The sequence below is a fragment of the Takifugu flavidus genome, chromosome 12 (assembly GCF_003711565.1).
Source record: "Takifugu flavidus isolate HTHZ2018 chromosome 12, ASM371156v2, whole genome shotgun sequence".
Taxonomy (NCBI): domain Eukaryota; kingdom Metazoa; phylum Chordata; class Actinopteri; order Tetraodontiformes; family Tetraodontidae; genus Takifugu; species Takifugu flavidus.
The window spans coordinates 970,575-984,696 of record NC_079531.1 but is presented as its reverse complement, the minus strand read 5'-3'; the positions used below and the strand labels follow the sequence as shown (position 1 = coordinate 984,696).

General features: G+C 47.4%; 2 protein-coding genes across 2 annotated transcripts; one reads left to right on the top strand and one right to left on the bottom strand.

Moving 5' to 3' along the window:
* The first annotated feature begins 6,217 nt into the window (after positions 1 to 6,217).
* Positions 6,218 to 7,902, top strand: rbp2a (retinol binding protein 2a, cellular). The gene is made up of 4 exons (XM_057050116.1): positions 6,218 to 6,440; positions 7,255 to 7,433; positions 7,517 to 7,618; positions 7,770 to 7,902. The coding sequence occupies exons 1-4, from the start codon at positions 6,368 to 6,370 to the stop codon at positions 7,821 to 7,823; spliced, it is 408 nt and encodes a 135-aa protein (XP_056906096.1). The 5' UTR covers positions 6,218 to 6,367; the 3' UTR covers positions 7,824 to 7,902.
* Positions 7,903 to 9,292: 1,390 nt separating this feature from the next.
* On the bottom strand, positions 9,293 to 12,484 carry mrps22 (mitochondrial ribosomal protein S22). Its single transcript, XM_057050115.1, has 8 exons — positions 12,327 to 12,484; positions 11,835 to 11,983; positions 11,605 to 11,769; positions 11,298 to 11,441; positions 11,118 to 11,201; positions 10,875 to 11,020; positions 10,641 to 10,749; positions 9,293 to 10,120 (listed from the first exon to the last, which is right to left on the bottom strand). The coding sequence occupies exons 1-8, from the start codon at positions 12,451 to 12,453 to the stop codon at positions 10,028 to 10,030; spliced, it is 1,017 nt and encodes a 338-aa protein (XP_056906095.1). The 5' UTR covers positions 12,454 to 12,484; the 3' UTR covers positions 9,293 to 10,027.
* Positions 12,485 to 14,122: the final 1,638 nt, after the last annotated feature.

Genomic DNA, 14,122 nt, shown 5'->3' with positions numbered 1-14,122 from the left:
CGGGCGTTGGGAGCTGCCTGGTGGAGACTGCTAGCGTCATCTGGCTCCACTGAGCTCCAGAAGTGCTGAGAATGCTGTCGAGACTGAAGTTGCTCGGTGTTTTGAAGGCTGTGGCCTCGATTTCCATTTCTGTGAATACAGAAAAGTTCAGCAATCTGGCGAGAAATCTCCCAAATGTGACTGGAGGTTCAAGCTTTTTTCAAAGTCACTGAATCCGTCTGCAAACCGCCGCCCGAGCCTCGAGAAGAGGAATCGGAAACCTCGGCCGCGGCTTGGTGACTTTCCATCGTTGAGACAGAGGATCTGCTTAAACCTTTTGGTTTCTCTCTGCTGAACAGACATGAAGGTGTTGCCCCACGCTCCGCGGTGTGTTTTAGCCGACGCCAGCGTGGAGGAGGAGCTCCCCACGCTCCGCACGGCGCTCCGCACGGCGCTCCTCCAGGAACGGCTGAAAGCTTCCGTGCTGCTGTGAGCTGGTGATCTTAAGCCCAGACGTTATCAAACATCCAGCCGGCCGTGCCGGATCACCGGAGTCAGCCGCCTCGTCTGAATTCAAGAGTGGATTAAAAACCGTTTGCACTCGCTCGTGTCTGATTCCGGCGGATCAGACACACGCGTGTTGCGGAGCAAACCTGCTCCCGGTCCATGAAACCAGCAGAACCTGCCGTCCCACATCGAGGGGTCACGACCTACCGGGGGCCCCTGGCATTGACCCCCCAGTGTGAGGACAGAACCTTTACACCCTGAAAACCACCATGGTTTCACCTCTAGATGTAACTATGCCGACGGAGGGCGACAGGTTGGAGGATTTCTCCATGAACATCCATGGGATCGTCCCTCGCACGTCCTCCCTGGTGCAGAGACTCGACCCCGGGCGTGAATTATCACACGGCAGCAGCTCTGCTGATAATTGACTGAAGGAACGCCAGGCACTCGGTGATGAACAGGAAACACTCCACTGTGCATTTCCAAATGGCTTCAGCCAGCTAATGGCAGTGTGGGAAAAATTAGCTGGCATCAGGCGGGGGAAGTAATGTAGCTTCCAGCTCAGTTCATTTTCTCCAAACCAAAGAGATAATCTGGACCCCCCGAAGGCTTTGCAGATTGAAAGCCTTGCAAGCGGAAAGGCCAAATAACTAAAAGAAATTAAATGTGAACCTGGGCCAAAGTTTTCTAATTCCACCCCTGCGTCTCACAGCGGAGGCCGTGGCGATCTTCGCCGCCGCTCCGGAGAGGAAAAGCTGTGATGCAACAATGCTACGCTAACGCTGCTGTCATGCTTCCTTCCACCCTTCTCCCCCGTTTCTGTGGACGGGGCAAACGCGACCCCAGCCGTTCCTCCCCAGATGGACCGGAATGGCCCAGAACAGGCTTCCAGTCCCACCAGTGGCTCCATTCCAGCTGAATTCGGGTCACCTCTGCTTGAAGATTTCCCCTAAAAGAATCTTAATGCGTTTTACAGCACTCTGATGGATGCGCTGTGTGTGGCTGGAAATGCTATCAGAACGTAACCTGGTTATGCTTAAAAGTTAATTAGCTCCGGACCTCCTGGCATCTCCCAGTGTAGATAAATTGGCTTTCCCATAGAAGCAACGGATGTCCAACAGCATCCGCACGGACACGGTATCGATCGGAGGAGCGACCGCCTCCACAAACAGAGAAATACGTGGAGTTTGACAGGAAACGTGACGGCGCCGCTCTCAGTGCCGACCACACCAGACTAAAAATGCACCTTTGAGCCCATTTGTTTTTGACGTCGTTGAATATTGGCACCAGAATCGGGTGACAGCCAGAACGCAAAATAGCAGTTTAAATGCATTTGAGCACTTGGCTGAGATTGAAACATTACGCAGTGAAAAACTGTTGACGCGGGCCGATCAGAGCTGATAAATCAAACGGCGAGCGCGTGACTTTAATGCCCACTGAAGCTCCGGGGAGAAAAATAGCTGCAGATGAAAACGTCGGATCTGTACGAAGTGATGAGGGGACCGTCGCCCCCCCCCCAGTCAGCAAACACAACAGCAAACACCACAAGTGTGTTTCTATAAATACGCTCTGGAACATGGAAGAGCGCTCCTCGTCTCTCAGGTGTTACAGGAAGCTGGAATGTATAGGAATCTTTACCAGGACGCAGCGGCACAACAGCGAGGACGGGGGCAAACCAATCTTTTTCCTCCATCTCCCCCCCATTGACGTGTCCGGGCTCCACGCTGCAGAATGTGAATCTGGACACTCTTTTTTTCCCCCCGGCTGATCCCCCAGGACCCACAGTCCTTTCCAGCTCCACACAGGAAGTCCCATGCATTATGCATCGCCATCCAGTCCTATTTTGGAGCCGAGAAGCAAAAAAATAGAGAAATACAGAGCTTCCCGGGCTCCTGCAATCAGTCCCACTCTTGCCGAAGGTTTCTGTGGAAAAACACGGGACCGTACGGGATCACCGTGAGGAAAACATGAAATATTTACCGCTGTCATCTCCACTCTGTAGTTTCAGGCTCAAACAAGACCCCAAAGAAGGGCAAAGATCTCCCGTTCCGACATGTTCTGCATGGAGTCTGGTGCCGAACACTGGTGGTTGGGGTTTAACCCGTCAGAGCACGCAGACGCGCCCAGAGAGGTGGAACGTGGAATTTAATATATGCGCCCTTGAACGGGGCGAGAAGAACTGGCCTGCAGAGGTCAGATCAAAGTGGGCGTTGAGCGGAGCGCCGCTGGTCTACACAGGCGGCAGTTTAGCATGCATAAACGGAGCAGCACCAAAGGCGAGCACTTATGGCCCATAAATACATTCATAAGAGGGCTGCACACAACACACGACACAGAACACGTTCCTCTGAAAGGCCTGGAAACATGTGACCTTAACACAGAATAGGTCTCCACAGGTAACTCGCTGCCAGGAAGTGGCGGCAGCGCCCGAGCCGGTTCCCTGTATTGACCCGCAAAACCTTTTACAGCGAACAAAAGTATAAAGGCAACACTTTTGTTTGGCCCCATTTTTCATGAGCTGAATTCAATGATCTAAAACTTTCCCACAAACTAAACTTGAATTTTTCCCAAATGTTATTCACAACTGTTTAATTCCGGGCTCATCCATCCGTCTCCCAGGTGGGCCTCAGCACGACCCCACCACCACCATCCTGACGTCAGCCCTCACCACCAGGATCCATCTGTGAAGGCAACATCTCTCCACAGACGCCAGCCAGTGGGAATATTTGCTTCCTCAATCCCGATGAGGACGACGGGCATGAAGGTGGGAATTCTTTGATGCAGGCGGATCAATGCGGCAGCTGTTGGGCCGGGGCGGTTTTGGAGGTGCTGGAGGTCCTGGGAACACCTGGTGGGAGCTTGTGAGGCTGGCTGGACGTACCGCCAGGTTCTCTGGAACACCTTTGGAGATGGCTCGTGGTCAGGACAGGAGTTTCCCATTGATGGTCAACAGCTCCGGCAGCACCCCTGCAGCCGGAGGCCAGGTTCAAGCTCCCTCATAGTGGCCTTTGTGGCGCTGCTGCGTGCTAAAGCTGCAGGTTCCAGAGGCCTGTTGTTGTGAGGCGCACCTGTGCAATAATCACACTGTCTGATCAGCATCGTGCTGCGCCACATCTGCCCGGCGGATGGATGAGCCCGGCTCAATAACGCACATTTAGACAGATTTATGGAGGACGCTGGAGAGAAACGGGCCTCCGCGTACAGAAAAAGTCGTAGATCTTCCAGTTCAGCCCATGAAAAGCGTTGCCTTTCTATTTTTGCCCGGTGTGTGTTGCTCCTAAACACACAACACAAACACACAACACGGGTCACAAAATGGTCCGGCAGTGGCCCGTCTTTTGTTCTCTCTGTGAAATGGTAAAGGTTATTGACTATGAAAAGGTAATTTTCTGTATACGGCGTGTGTGTGTGTGTGTGTGTGTGTGTGTGTGTGTAGGCTGACACTCCATCTGTGTTTGCTCCACACCAACTGCTCATCTTGTCGTGCATGTAACACCACTGCTGAGCTTCCTTTGCTTCTATACACAGGGGAGGGAGGGAGGGAGGGAGGGAATCATTTAATTGTGTGGAAATGCAGGGTCCTTTTCAATTCCCCGGGACATCAATGCACAGCGAGACTTAAGAGTCCATATGTGGGATGGACGTATATGGCAACATCTAACCACCGCTGAAAGCTACGACGAGGGTTCCATAAGGAAGCTTTGTTTCCTGGGAGGATTATGATTAATCTAACCTTTGATGTTCTGAAACAACAGGGAGGAGGAAGAGATGGGGGGGGCACTGGGGTACTTGCAGAGCGACGTGGAGGCTTAGTGATACAGTGCTTTCAATGCCGGTCTAATGAAGCAAATTGAATTGAATCACACAGGATATGGAAGCTGTATTGTGGAGAGCGACGCAGCATGCCGGCGCCGTGCACAACAGCTTGCGTTTAAGAGATCCCACTGAGATGGAGGGATAAAAAGCCTCCGCTCTCCGAGGGAGGAATGATTTGTGTAGGAAATAGAAACGCGGGACTATTTCACAGCCCGTCGACCGCTAGATTTGGTATTTTTTTAAAGGAAGAGGCGGCACATATCATCAGACACGTCTTCTTTAAGAAGCCTGCAGGAGCGCTGCGAGGTGCGGACCCAGAAGATGCCGGGGGTCCGCTCGGAACCGGCGACAAACGTGCCAGCGCAGCATGTGTAAGCCTGCTGGTGCGCGTGTGAGAGGTGATCACACAGAGGAGGGGCCGTTACGTTTGAATTAGCATGAATTAAAAATGAATTTACCGTCATGAATTATTAAAGCCAGCCTAATTGCATTTGCATAAGTTTATGAGCTTCTGTGTTTGCCAGCATGTGTGTTTGTGAATTAGAAATACTTCATCTTTTTAATAGGACTGTCATTTTACTCAGGAACACTAATTAAGGTGCACGTTTTGATGTTTGCTGTAATTATTTCCTACCTCTGACCTGTTTGGCACAAATTACAAATTCCCTGAAAACCAGCAGACAAAACAAAGTGCCGAGAGCTCGTTTCTGCCCGGCCGTCAACCAGATGGCTGCCTGTCACCCCAGCTTTTATCACACAATAACGTGTGTTGAGGCTGTTTTCGAGGTGTCGTCGCCTCTTCCGGCAGCAGATTTGTGTGAAGCAACACTGCCCCCGTGCGGTGAGATGGGGGAAATGTCGCTGTTTAAGAATCTGCTAAGTTTGGTGCTTTTGCTTCACCATTTTTCATCCAGAGGACTTAATTTAAATCAAAATTCACTGGAGACACTTACGCTAGTGTTTAACAACAGCAACACTGGCTTATTAGGGTTTCATTTTAATCTCCAGTAACGTTTGGATATATTGGAACTTCAGAGTTCTGTACGAGCATCCCAGTCATTCACAAAGAGTAGATCTTAAAACTTCTCAGCTGCTTTATCACGACACATCTTCGATGATAAATGATAAATAATAGTTGTTTTTCGAATCAATAACCTCCAATGACCTTACTGGTTGTTCCACAAAGCAAACGAGCATAAAATGGAGACACAAATGACATTTACACTTTGTATTCTTGCGATTGTGCACAGCTAGATAAGGATTGTTGAATATTCGAGCATCTTATCTGCTTTGATAAGTGACTGTCCAGATTAGCGCCCTGACCTTTGATGGATCCACATGAGTAAGTTAGGTTGAAGCGTATAGACGAGCTAATCCAAATGTAGGAAAATGTATGTATTGTCACTTCACGATATTTCAGGTCTTAATTTGCTTGAATTCGTGCATTTTTGGAACTATTCCACACAAAAAAGGGGATTATTTGGGTAGAAATACTGGCCTGGAGTTCCACCTGAGTCAGCACAATTTCTCACCCTGAACTTTGTTCCTTGATATGAACTTTAAAGACAAATTATTGCGCACCAGAAAGGTCTAAGAAATGGAGATAGCGCTGATCCACACTCCCTGCTCTTCCCCATCTCCACTACATTAGAGTAATGGCCTCAGCCGGCTGCTCAGAGGAAGTGGGGAGAGGAACCAGCACCATGTATCTTTAAATTATGTATCCACAAGTCAAACCTGCAGTCTAACCTTTAGAACTGAACCTTCTTTCCAGCTATTGGCTGAAATTGTGTACTGTGCTCACTGTGTACCAAGTTCATGTACACAAGTATGCACTCACACACACACACACACACACACAAGCACTCTAGACAGGATATTATCAAGTGAACCCTGTCCTTTGGTTGACACACACACACACACACACACACACAACACACACACACACACACACACACACACACACACACCATACTATATATAAAGGGCTGGGCCCTCGTACTCTCTCTCTCTTTTACTAACCAGTCCAAACACAAGCTGCTACCTTCTCCACACATCAGTCAAAATGCCGGCAGATTACAACGGACGGTGGGAGATGGTGACCAACGAGAACTTCGAGGAGGTCATGAAAGCCCTCGGTAAGTGTCCTTCTGCTGGATAAGTCTCTGCAGTGTGGATGAGAGTAGAAGTGAGGAGGTGCATCAGAAGATGTGACCACCAACAGGAGGGGTGAGCTAAAGATCTAGGACAGGTAGGACGGTAGGAAGGTAGGAAGGTAGGAAGGTAGGAAGGTAGGACGGTAGGATGGTAGGATGGTAGGAAGGTAGGATGGTAGGATGGTAGGAAGGTGGGACGGTAGGATGGTAGGAAGGTAGGATGGTAGGAAGGTAGGAAGGTAGGATGTAGCACCGCTCCGTTCCCTCATCGAGCCGCTGTCAGCTCAGATTACCCTTCTCCCCCCCCCGAGCGGCTGCTATCTGCTTTCATGCAAAATAAATATTGATCCGCTCCCTCCAGGATTGTTCTGATCCTGACACGGGGGAGAGAAAGAGCGTTCCAGGCTGTGGGTGAGGGAGCGGAGGGAGGGAAGCTGGGCCCATCATGGATCGGTCCTGAAATGCTCCCTGTATTCACGGCCCAATCTGCATCTTATAAAACACCACCGGTGAAATCCTGGCTGCACCTCACCCCCACTGGGGAGAGCAAACTGGCATCCGTATGTAAATTGGCCAAAAGAAATATTATTTACAGCATAAAATACCCTCATTCCGAAGACTGATGGGGAGAAAATGAATTCCCACTTGAAGGCAAATGGGATGTGAATATCTAACTGGGGGAATGAATGCATGGTTGTCTTTGGATGTTTCCAGGGTTGGTGTGGGGGGGGGGGGGACTCATTTAGAACCTTTCTGAATGGGAGAGGAGGTCATTTTTTCGCGTGTGTGTTTCCAGACATCGACTTCGCCACCAGAAAGATCGCGTCCCACCTGCACCAGACAAAGGTGATCGTCCAGAAAGGAGACAAGTTCGAGACCCAGACCCTGAGCACGTTCAGAAACTACGAGGTCAACTTCACAATCGGGGAGGAATTTGAGGAGCAGACGAAGGCCCTGGACAACCGAAAGGTCATGGTATGTGAGGGGGGGAAGCTTTCAGGAGCCAGCGAACAGGAAGTAGCCGTTAAACAGTGCGTTTGCTCGTGTGCTGGTGACAGACGCTGGTTACCTGGGACGGAGACAAGCTGGTGTGTGTTCAGAGGGGGGAGAAGGCCAACCGCGGATGGAAACAGTGGATAGAAGGAGACCTCCTTCACCTGGTGAGGACACAAAGAAATCCATCAGTGTGATCGTGCGAGAGATCAGAGCAGTTCTCTCCAGTAAATGAGGAAATTGCCCCGTTACACAACCGAGGCCGAAGTCGTTGCATCACGCAGCAACGTCTAAAGGTTTCTGTTGCCTTTCTTTCAGGAGATCACTGCTCTCGACAAAGTCTGCAAGCAAGTATTTAAGAAAGCGGCTTGAGATGGAAGCTGCCCATCTGCCCCCTGTGTTGCAAATGACCGCCTGTTCATGGTGTAATAGTAAAAAGATGTAAGACTCCTCTGGTTCTCCTGTGTTTCTGCAGACGGGCCTTGCAAGCGTTAGCAACTTTGCTGCATTTATTGTTTTCAAGTTCATCATCTTTTCTGTCACCACTCACTTGTTGAGGTCAGCCAAAATCCAAAATCCAGGCAAAATCCAAGGAGAGGTCCCTGAGGACACCAAAACATGAGGAAAACTTGGAAGAACAGCGGGGCTGCAAACGCAGAGGCAATGGAAGACAGGTGTAGCACATTAGGGGCGGGGCTAGTGTCACGTCAACACCGAAGGTCCTCCAGAATTTAGAGATTCACTTCAACAAGGTGAATCGCGTAAAACCAAGACTTCAAAATAAAAGCACACGTTTGCAACGCAACACACCTTAAAGACAGTCGCAGCATTGATGCAGATTTTTGAGACGTTTCTCGGATCGGAGGAGAAGATCCTCCATTTTTCTTACCTTTCCCCACATTAAAGAGCATCAGGCAAACATCTGGGCTGAATCTGCCCGCTCCCCTAATGACGTAATCATCGTGCGAATGATTCCGGCTCCGTGTTTTATTTTTTCCCTCCCCAGAATCCCAGTTTCACCTGTGCGGACCGATAAGCGGAATCCAAACACTGTTTGATCTGAAGAAGAGAGCGACATCAAAAGTGGGACAGGAGCTTTAATGTGCACGGGGAAACGTGCACACTTTGTGCAGCCAAATACAATCAAGCTGCTTCACTGGCATCGGTGTGACGCTGCTGTGCAATGAAGAAAGTGTTTCTGTTTCAGTGCAGGCGCCAGGGCAGACCTCCTCCAGTGCCTGAGAGCCTCGCACTGTTGAGGGTCATGCCCCCCCCCCCGATAATCTTTGGCGTGGGGGGGCTCCAGTTGGCACAACACAAAATGCCAGTTTAGCCTGGACCATGAGTGTCAGCACCAAGCTCGGGATTATGTAGGATTACAAGTGTTGGCTGCCACCTCAGCAGCCCCCCGCACACACACTTGTGTTGTTGATGTCTGCCAAGTCCACACACACACACACACACACACGGTGTGCAATCTGGCCTTCATATTCTCATTGCTGTCTATACAGGAGCGAGAGATGATATAGAATCCTTCTATAAAACAATATAATTTATATAGAAAGAGAAATATTGGCTTGTTGAGCCAGACTGGAACGTCCGGAGCTTCTGCTGAATCCACCTTCAGGTTCAGGCCCTTCAGAGGGCAGCTGATGCTCAGCCCCAACCCATCAGAACCTGTTCCCAGGTCTTCGGGGGAGCCTGGACCGGGTCGGGTCTGCTACAGAACCCCCACCCAGAGCTGAACCTGAAAACTTCTGTGAGGAAAAGGCTGATTTTACCCGAAAACCATGCAGAAAAACTTTAAAAATGCCCCAGTTTTAGGATGAATTATTGAAATGTTTTCAGGATTAAATCATGTTTATTCCCTGGTCATCATGTCTAAGATTACACTTTTCCAAAGTACAAAGTGTTCCTCAATCTGTCGGGTTTCCCTGCGGAGGAGCCCGGTTCTGACTATTCCAACTGTGACTAAACGCCGAGGCTTCACGAGGGGAACGAAGGGGAACAAAATTAGGGCTCAGCTTCCTCTGAACATCAGTTCACATCTCTGCCGCCCCGATCATGAAGACGAACAGCAGGCACCGTATCCAGTGGCCTCGCAGATGCTCCAGATGTGGGAGAACCATCAGCAGCAGGGCAAACATCTGGTACCGAACACATCTGTCCCCGAGCTCCTCCGTTAAATAGCAACTTGGATGGTGAACAGGAAGTAAACAGGCCACCGTTTTTAGCATTTTACACCAAAGGAGCAAGAAATGTTCCAGGAGTTTTTAACTTTTGTATGTGATGCTAATCTGAGACTTTAGGCTTTTTACCGTCAGTGTGGGTCAACCAAAACCATCGGGCCACTCGGTCTGACTGTCTCGTGTGTGACACAGCAGGCTTTGTTGTCAGGTTTTTATGTACATTAGTCAACTTACACATATTCTAGTTTAATTTCCCAAACTGTAAAGAAATACACAAACTGAAAGACACGTGAAAAAGACGTTTTTCCCCAGTCGACCCCAACGTTGATGCTCTGGTTTCTTCACCGAGGGTGAATCAGGGTCTAGTTCTGTTCCGGACGGGGTCGGTCAGGCTCCGGTGCTCGTAGCCTCCGTCTGTTCATACGCCTGCAGGGCGAGCTCAATGTAACCAGCCCGCTGGGACTCCCTCTGGGCGTAGATCTGAGAGGAACAAGGGTCAAAGGTCAGCATAACGAGCTCAGGGCAAAGCCCAATGAGAAAAGATTCTCACAGGACAATGCCAGTATTAATGATCCTAATGGAAAAGTCAATAAAAGGCAGCCAAGTTTGTGCTGCACAATTAAGCGTGACTAAAGGAGAGGCCTCGTGCGATGGTGTGTGCAGCAGACACACACCCGCGCCTCCCGCTGCTATCCCCTCACATTAAATGGCTGTCATTCTCAATGCCCCTCCTCACCGCTTCAAGGCCAAAAGGATGTGAAGGCTAATAGGACCTGATGTGTCCCAGGTTTGGCCTCGCACTTCCCACGCTAGAGACTAACCCAAACCTCTTGAAAGGGAAACCTTAGATGAATCGGCCTTGACTTGACCTCAACAGAGCCCCGCTGACTCTAATACCCCCAGGATGTGATTTTTTTCCACGGACCATTTCTGACCCTCACAACAGACATTTATCTCCGACCTCTGCTGGGACCCTCTTTGTTAAGGCTGCTGTCCTCACCTTCAGCAGGTCCGTGCCGGCGGCCTGCTGCCTGGCAGCCTCCTGAGCCGAGTCGCTGTGTGGGTGGATCATATGGAAGAGTGACACAAGGCTCGCGGCATCCTGGAGTCTGGGAAAAAAGAGCACAAAAGAACAGGGGAGGAAGTCACAGGCGCAACTGCAGCACGACAGATTTTTGATATTGTATAGAACAGATATTCATGGCTAAAGCCCCACCGCACCACAGAAACCCACCGTTCCCTCTGCAGCATGTCCACGATGAGCCCGTCTACCCTACGAGCTCTGACCAGATACCACACCATGCCCCCAAAGTGCCTGGTGGAGTAGAGCAGCTCATATTTGCCATGCTTGTCCAAGTCTTCATACGTGACCGTATGTACCTGAAGATGACAACACACAAGAACAAATTCAACGCTGCAGATGTACAAATCCTCTTTTTATCCTCGTTACATCTTAGTGACACAAACTATATAGTACCTTGATGTAGTCTGCAGAGTCCGGTTCAAACTGGGCCAGACAGAGGTTCAGGACATGTTCGTGGTGGTCCTGAGAAAATACCGTCTGTAAATGAAAAACAGAATCGTGTTGAGCTCCTTCTCTTACCTGGAATGTTGAGCTGGGCGAAGGAATAATGATACATGATCAGATTTTTCCTACCTTGAGGTTCTGCTCCTGGAAGATGAGAGGTACCGTGAGCTGTCGCCCTTGTTTGGGGAAATACACCTGAATAAGTCTGTCTCTCTCCTCCCACGTCGCCTTCCTGAGGACCCCATTTGGCTCCCGCACAACAATAAACCTTTCCTGAAGAAGTAAACATTCAAAATGTTAAATGCTAACAATCTAGCCAGGATGCAACCTGCAAAAAGGAGCATCATCTAAAACAGTAACCACTGACTGTCAATAAGGAACCTTAGGAACTATTTTCTCAGGCCATATTAGGATAGCAGTTATAAACACATCATACCCTATGTGGGACGTTGTAGGTGATGTCCGTGAAGACATGCTTGGCGGTATCCATGCCATCCAGGAACTTATCCTCAGACAACACATCAACGATGGGCTTCCTCTCCGGTAAAAAGGGAGGCATCTTCAACAAGTTCTTTGCCTGTTCTTTGGCAGATTCTATTGCCTAGGATGACAGAAAATGATGATTATTACGCTGTTGAGCGTGAGTTGATGCAACAGTTCCTTCACCTGCTGCAGTTGCTCGTCCGTCATGAGTTTATATTTGGGTGGCTTCAATTCTTGCTGGATCGGTCGGAATACTTTTTGCAGGTCCAGCCCCGTGAGCCTGGTGAGGATGTCCTGCACAGCTGGATCTGTGAACTTGGGCTGAGGGATGTCTGATCCAGGGAGACAATGGTTAAATACATGCACGAATCAAGCGCAAAATTACGTGTTTATACAAGGTTGTGTGCGAGGATGCATGGTTAGCGTCCCCCCAAACCCCCCTGCAATAACATTTGATAACGGGGCTTTTGAGATATCACACGAATCAGAAGTTTTGCGGTTGTATTTATTCGTAAATTAAAAGCAAGGTTTGTATCGCAATCACCGTTCAAAACAATTCCAAAGTGTCGGAACTGTTAAGGACGTTTGTCGAAGCCAGATCACCATGAAGCAAGGTCGGAGCTATAGTTGAGAAAACACACAAATGAGGATAATAGGCAATGAATTAATACATACCGGTATCTTGTGTTCCATTACACAGAGTCCTGGTGCAACATGGAAGCGACACATGCTTGCTTTTATGAGCATTTTTCATTCGAGAGAAACTCCGTAACAGACAACGCGCCGTACCGAGCGCCGCCATCTTTGTTGTGACCTCATCGATGCGACACGAATTCTGACTTTCAACCCTCGGGTGCTCATGGGATATGTAGTTTTTATGTATTACTCATTAAATGGCGTAAATTCTCTACTTAGTATTTGTTAATTTACTTTGCAACAGCGTGCACGAGCCTTTTTTGAAAAATAGAAGAATCCAATGAAAATACATATATATGAATAAAATCAATGAAATCTAATTAACTATAATAGCAGCGGATGTATAATAATGGGTTTATTTTGTTTTCGTAATATTTGGTAATGTATTTATTTACTTATTTTTTGCTATTACATTTTAGTTAAAATGCAATTTAAGTGAAATTTTAAGTCAAACGGTTGTATAAAAATGCAACACTAGATGGCACTTTACGACCAATCTTGAAACTTCAATTTCAACAGAAATTCACCACTAAAACTTACTTCTCTTGTAAAAATTAGGGACAGTTATTGATAACATTCCTTTGCACATCTCAAGTGTTTATGTTATTCATTCCCTCGTTTGTCCTTGATTCAACTCAATTCCCACAAGTCATTCCCCCGCGTTTCTAAATTTGCCGCTAACCTCTGTGTAGGAGTTTAAACTAAGGTTAAACACTTAACCAACATTTAACACACACAAAATAAATCTAATGTTCCAGGGTGTTCACAATTTATGGCTCATAATAATGCGAGATCGATCAACAAGTTTCCAACAAAATTTGTCTTCAATTTGTCCGACATTTTCACATTTTACGTCCTAAAAATCTGATCAGTTGTCAATTATTTATTTGACAGTCGAAGAGGCTAAATGTAGAAACACGGGTTCAAAAACCATTGTGATGTGGAATAAAACCATCATGCATTAAATTCTTAAAGCAGGAAAACACACACACACACACACACACACACACACACACATCTCAGTTCAATAATAAATAAGGTGGATGGATACAAACTTTGTGGATTTTATAAACACAACGTCTTAGATACTTTCAAAAGAAGTAACAATCCAATTGTATTTTTAATTTTAAAATGATCAAGCGATTCAAATGCAACGACTGTTCAGCTGTTAGAGGTGGTTCGTGATTAAAGGATCATTTCATTCATCAGTTGCTGTGTAATCAAGGCAAATAATTGCTCCTTTAAAACGGGCAAATTCATAGGAAAAGTGTAGATCCTGATGTTGGAGCCGGAAGAGTCACTGGATTCATCCGATATGTGAACAGAGGAACTAAGAAGGGTCGAAGTGTCGCGATGCAAAAGCAGAAAGAACTTTGTACATTCAGAGGAAAAACAAATCAAGGCATCAAAATTAAATGAAGCTATTTCAGCCCGTGAGCGATGCACAGACACACACACACACATATATATATATACCCTATGTGTGTATATAAACACACACACACACACACACACACACACACATATATATATATATACCCTATGTGTGTATATAAACACACACACATACACACACACACATACCCTGTGTGTATATAAACACATACACACGCCTATATATATATATAAAATTAAATAAATTATATATATATGTGTGTGTGTGTGTGTGTGTGTATGTATGTATGTATGTATGTATGTGTATATATATATTATATTTAATATATAATATATATATATATATATTATATATATATATATATAAATTATTAATTTTT

Excerpts from the sequence above, each read along its gene's own strand:
- rbp2a (XM_057050116.1), top strand. The coding sequence starts at position 6,368 with ATGCCGGCAGATTACAACGGACGGTGGGAGATGGTGACCAACGAGAAC. Across the intron at positions 7,434-7,516 it reads TGGACAACCGAAAGGTCATG|ACGCTGGTTACCTGGGACGG; the intron begins GTATGTGAGGGG and ends TGCTGGTGACAG. Across the intron at positions 7,619-7,769 it reads AAGGAGACCTCCTTCACCTG|GAGATCACTGCTCTCGACAA; the intron begins GTGAGGACACAA and ends CCTTTCTTTCAG.
- mrps22 (XM_057050115.1), bottom strand. The coding sequence starts at position 12,453 with ATGGCGGCGCTCGGTACGGCGCGTTGTCTGTTACGGAGTTTCTCTCGA. Across the intron at positions 11,202-11,297 it reads TCCAGGAGCAGAACCTCAAG|ACGGTATTTTCTCAGGACCA; the intron begins GTAGGAAAAATC and ends TTTCATTTACAG. Across the intron at positions 11,021-11,117 it reads ACTCTGCAGACTACATCAAG|GTACATACGGTCACGTATGA; the intron begins GTACTATATAGT and ends TGTCATCTTCAG.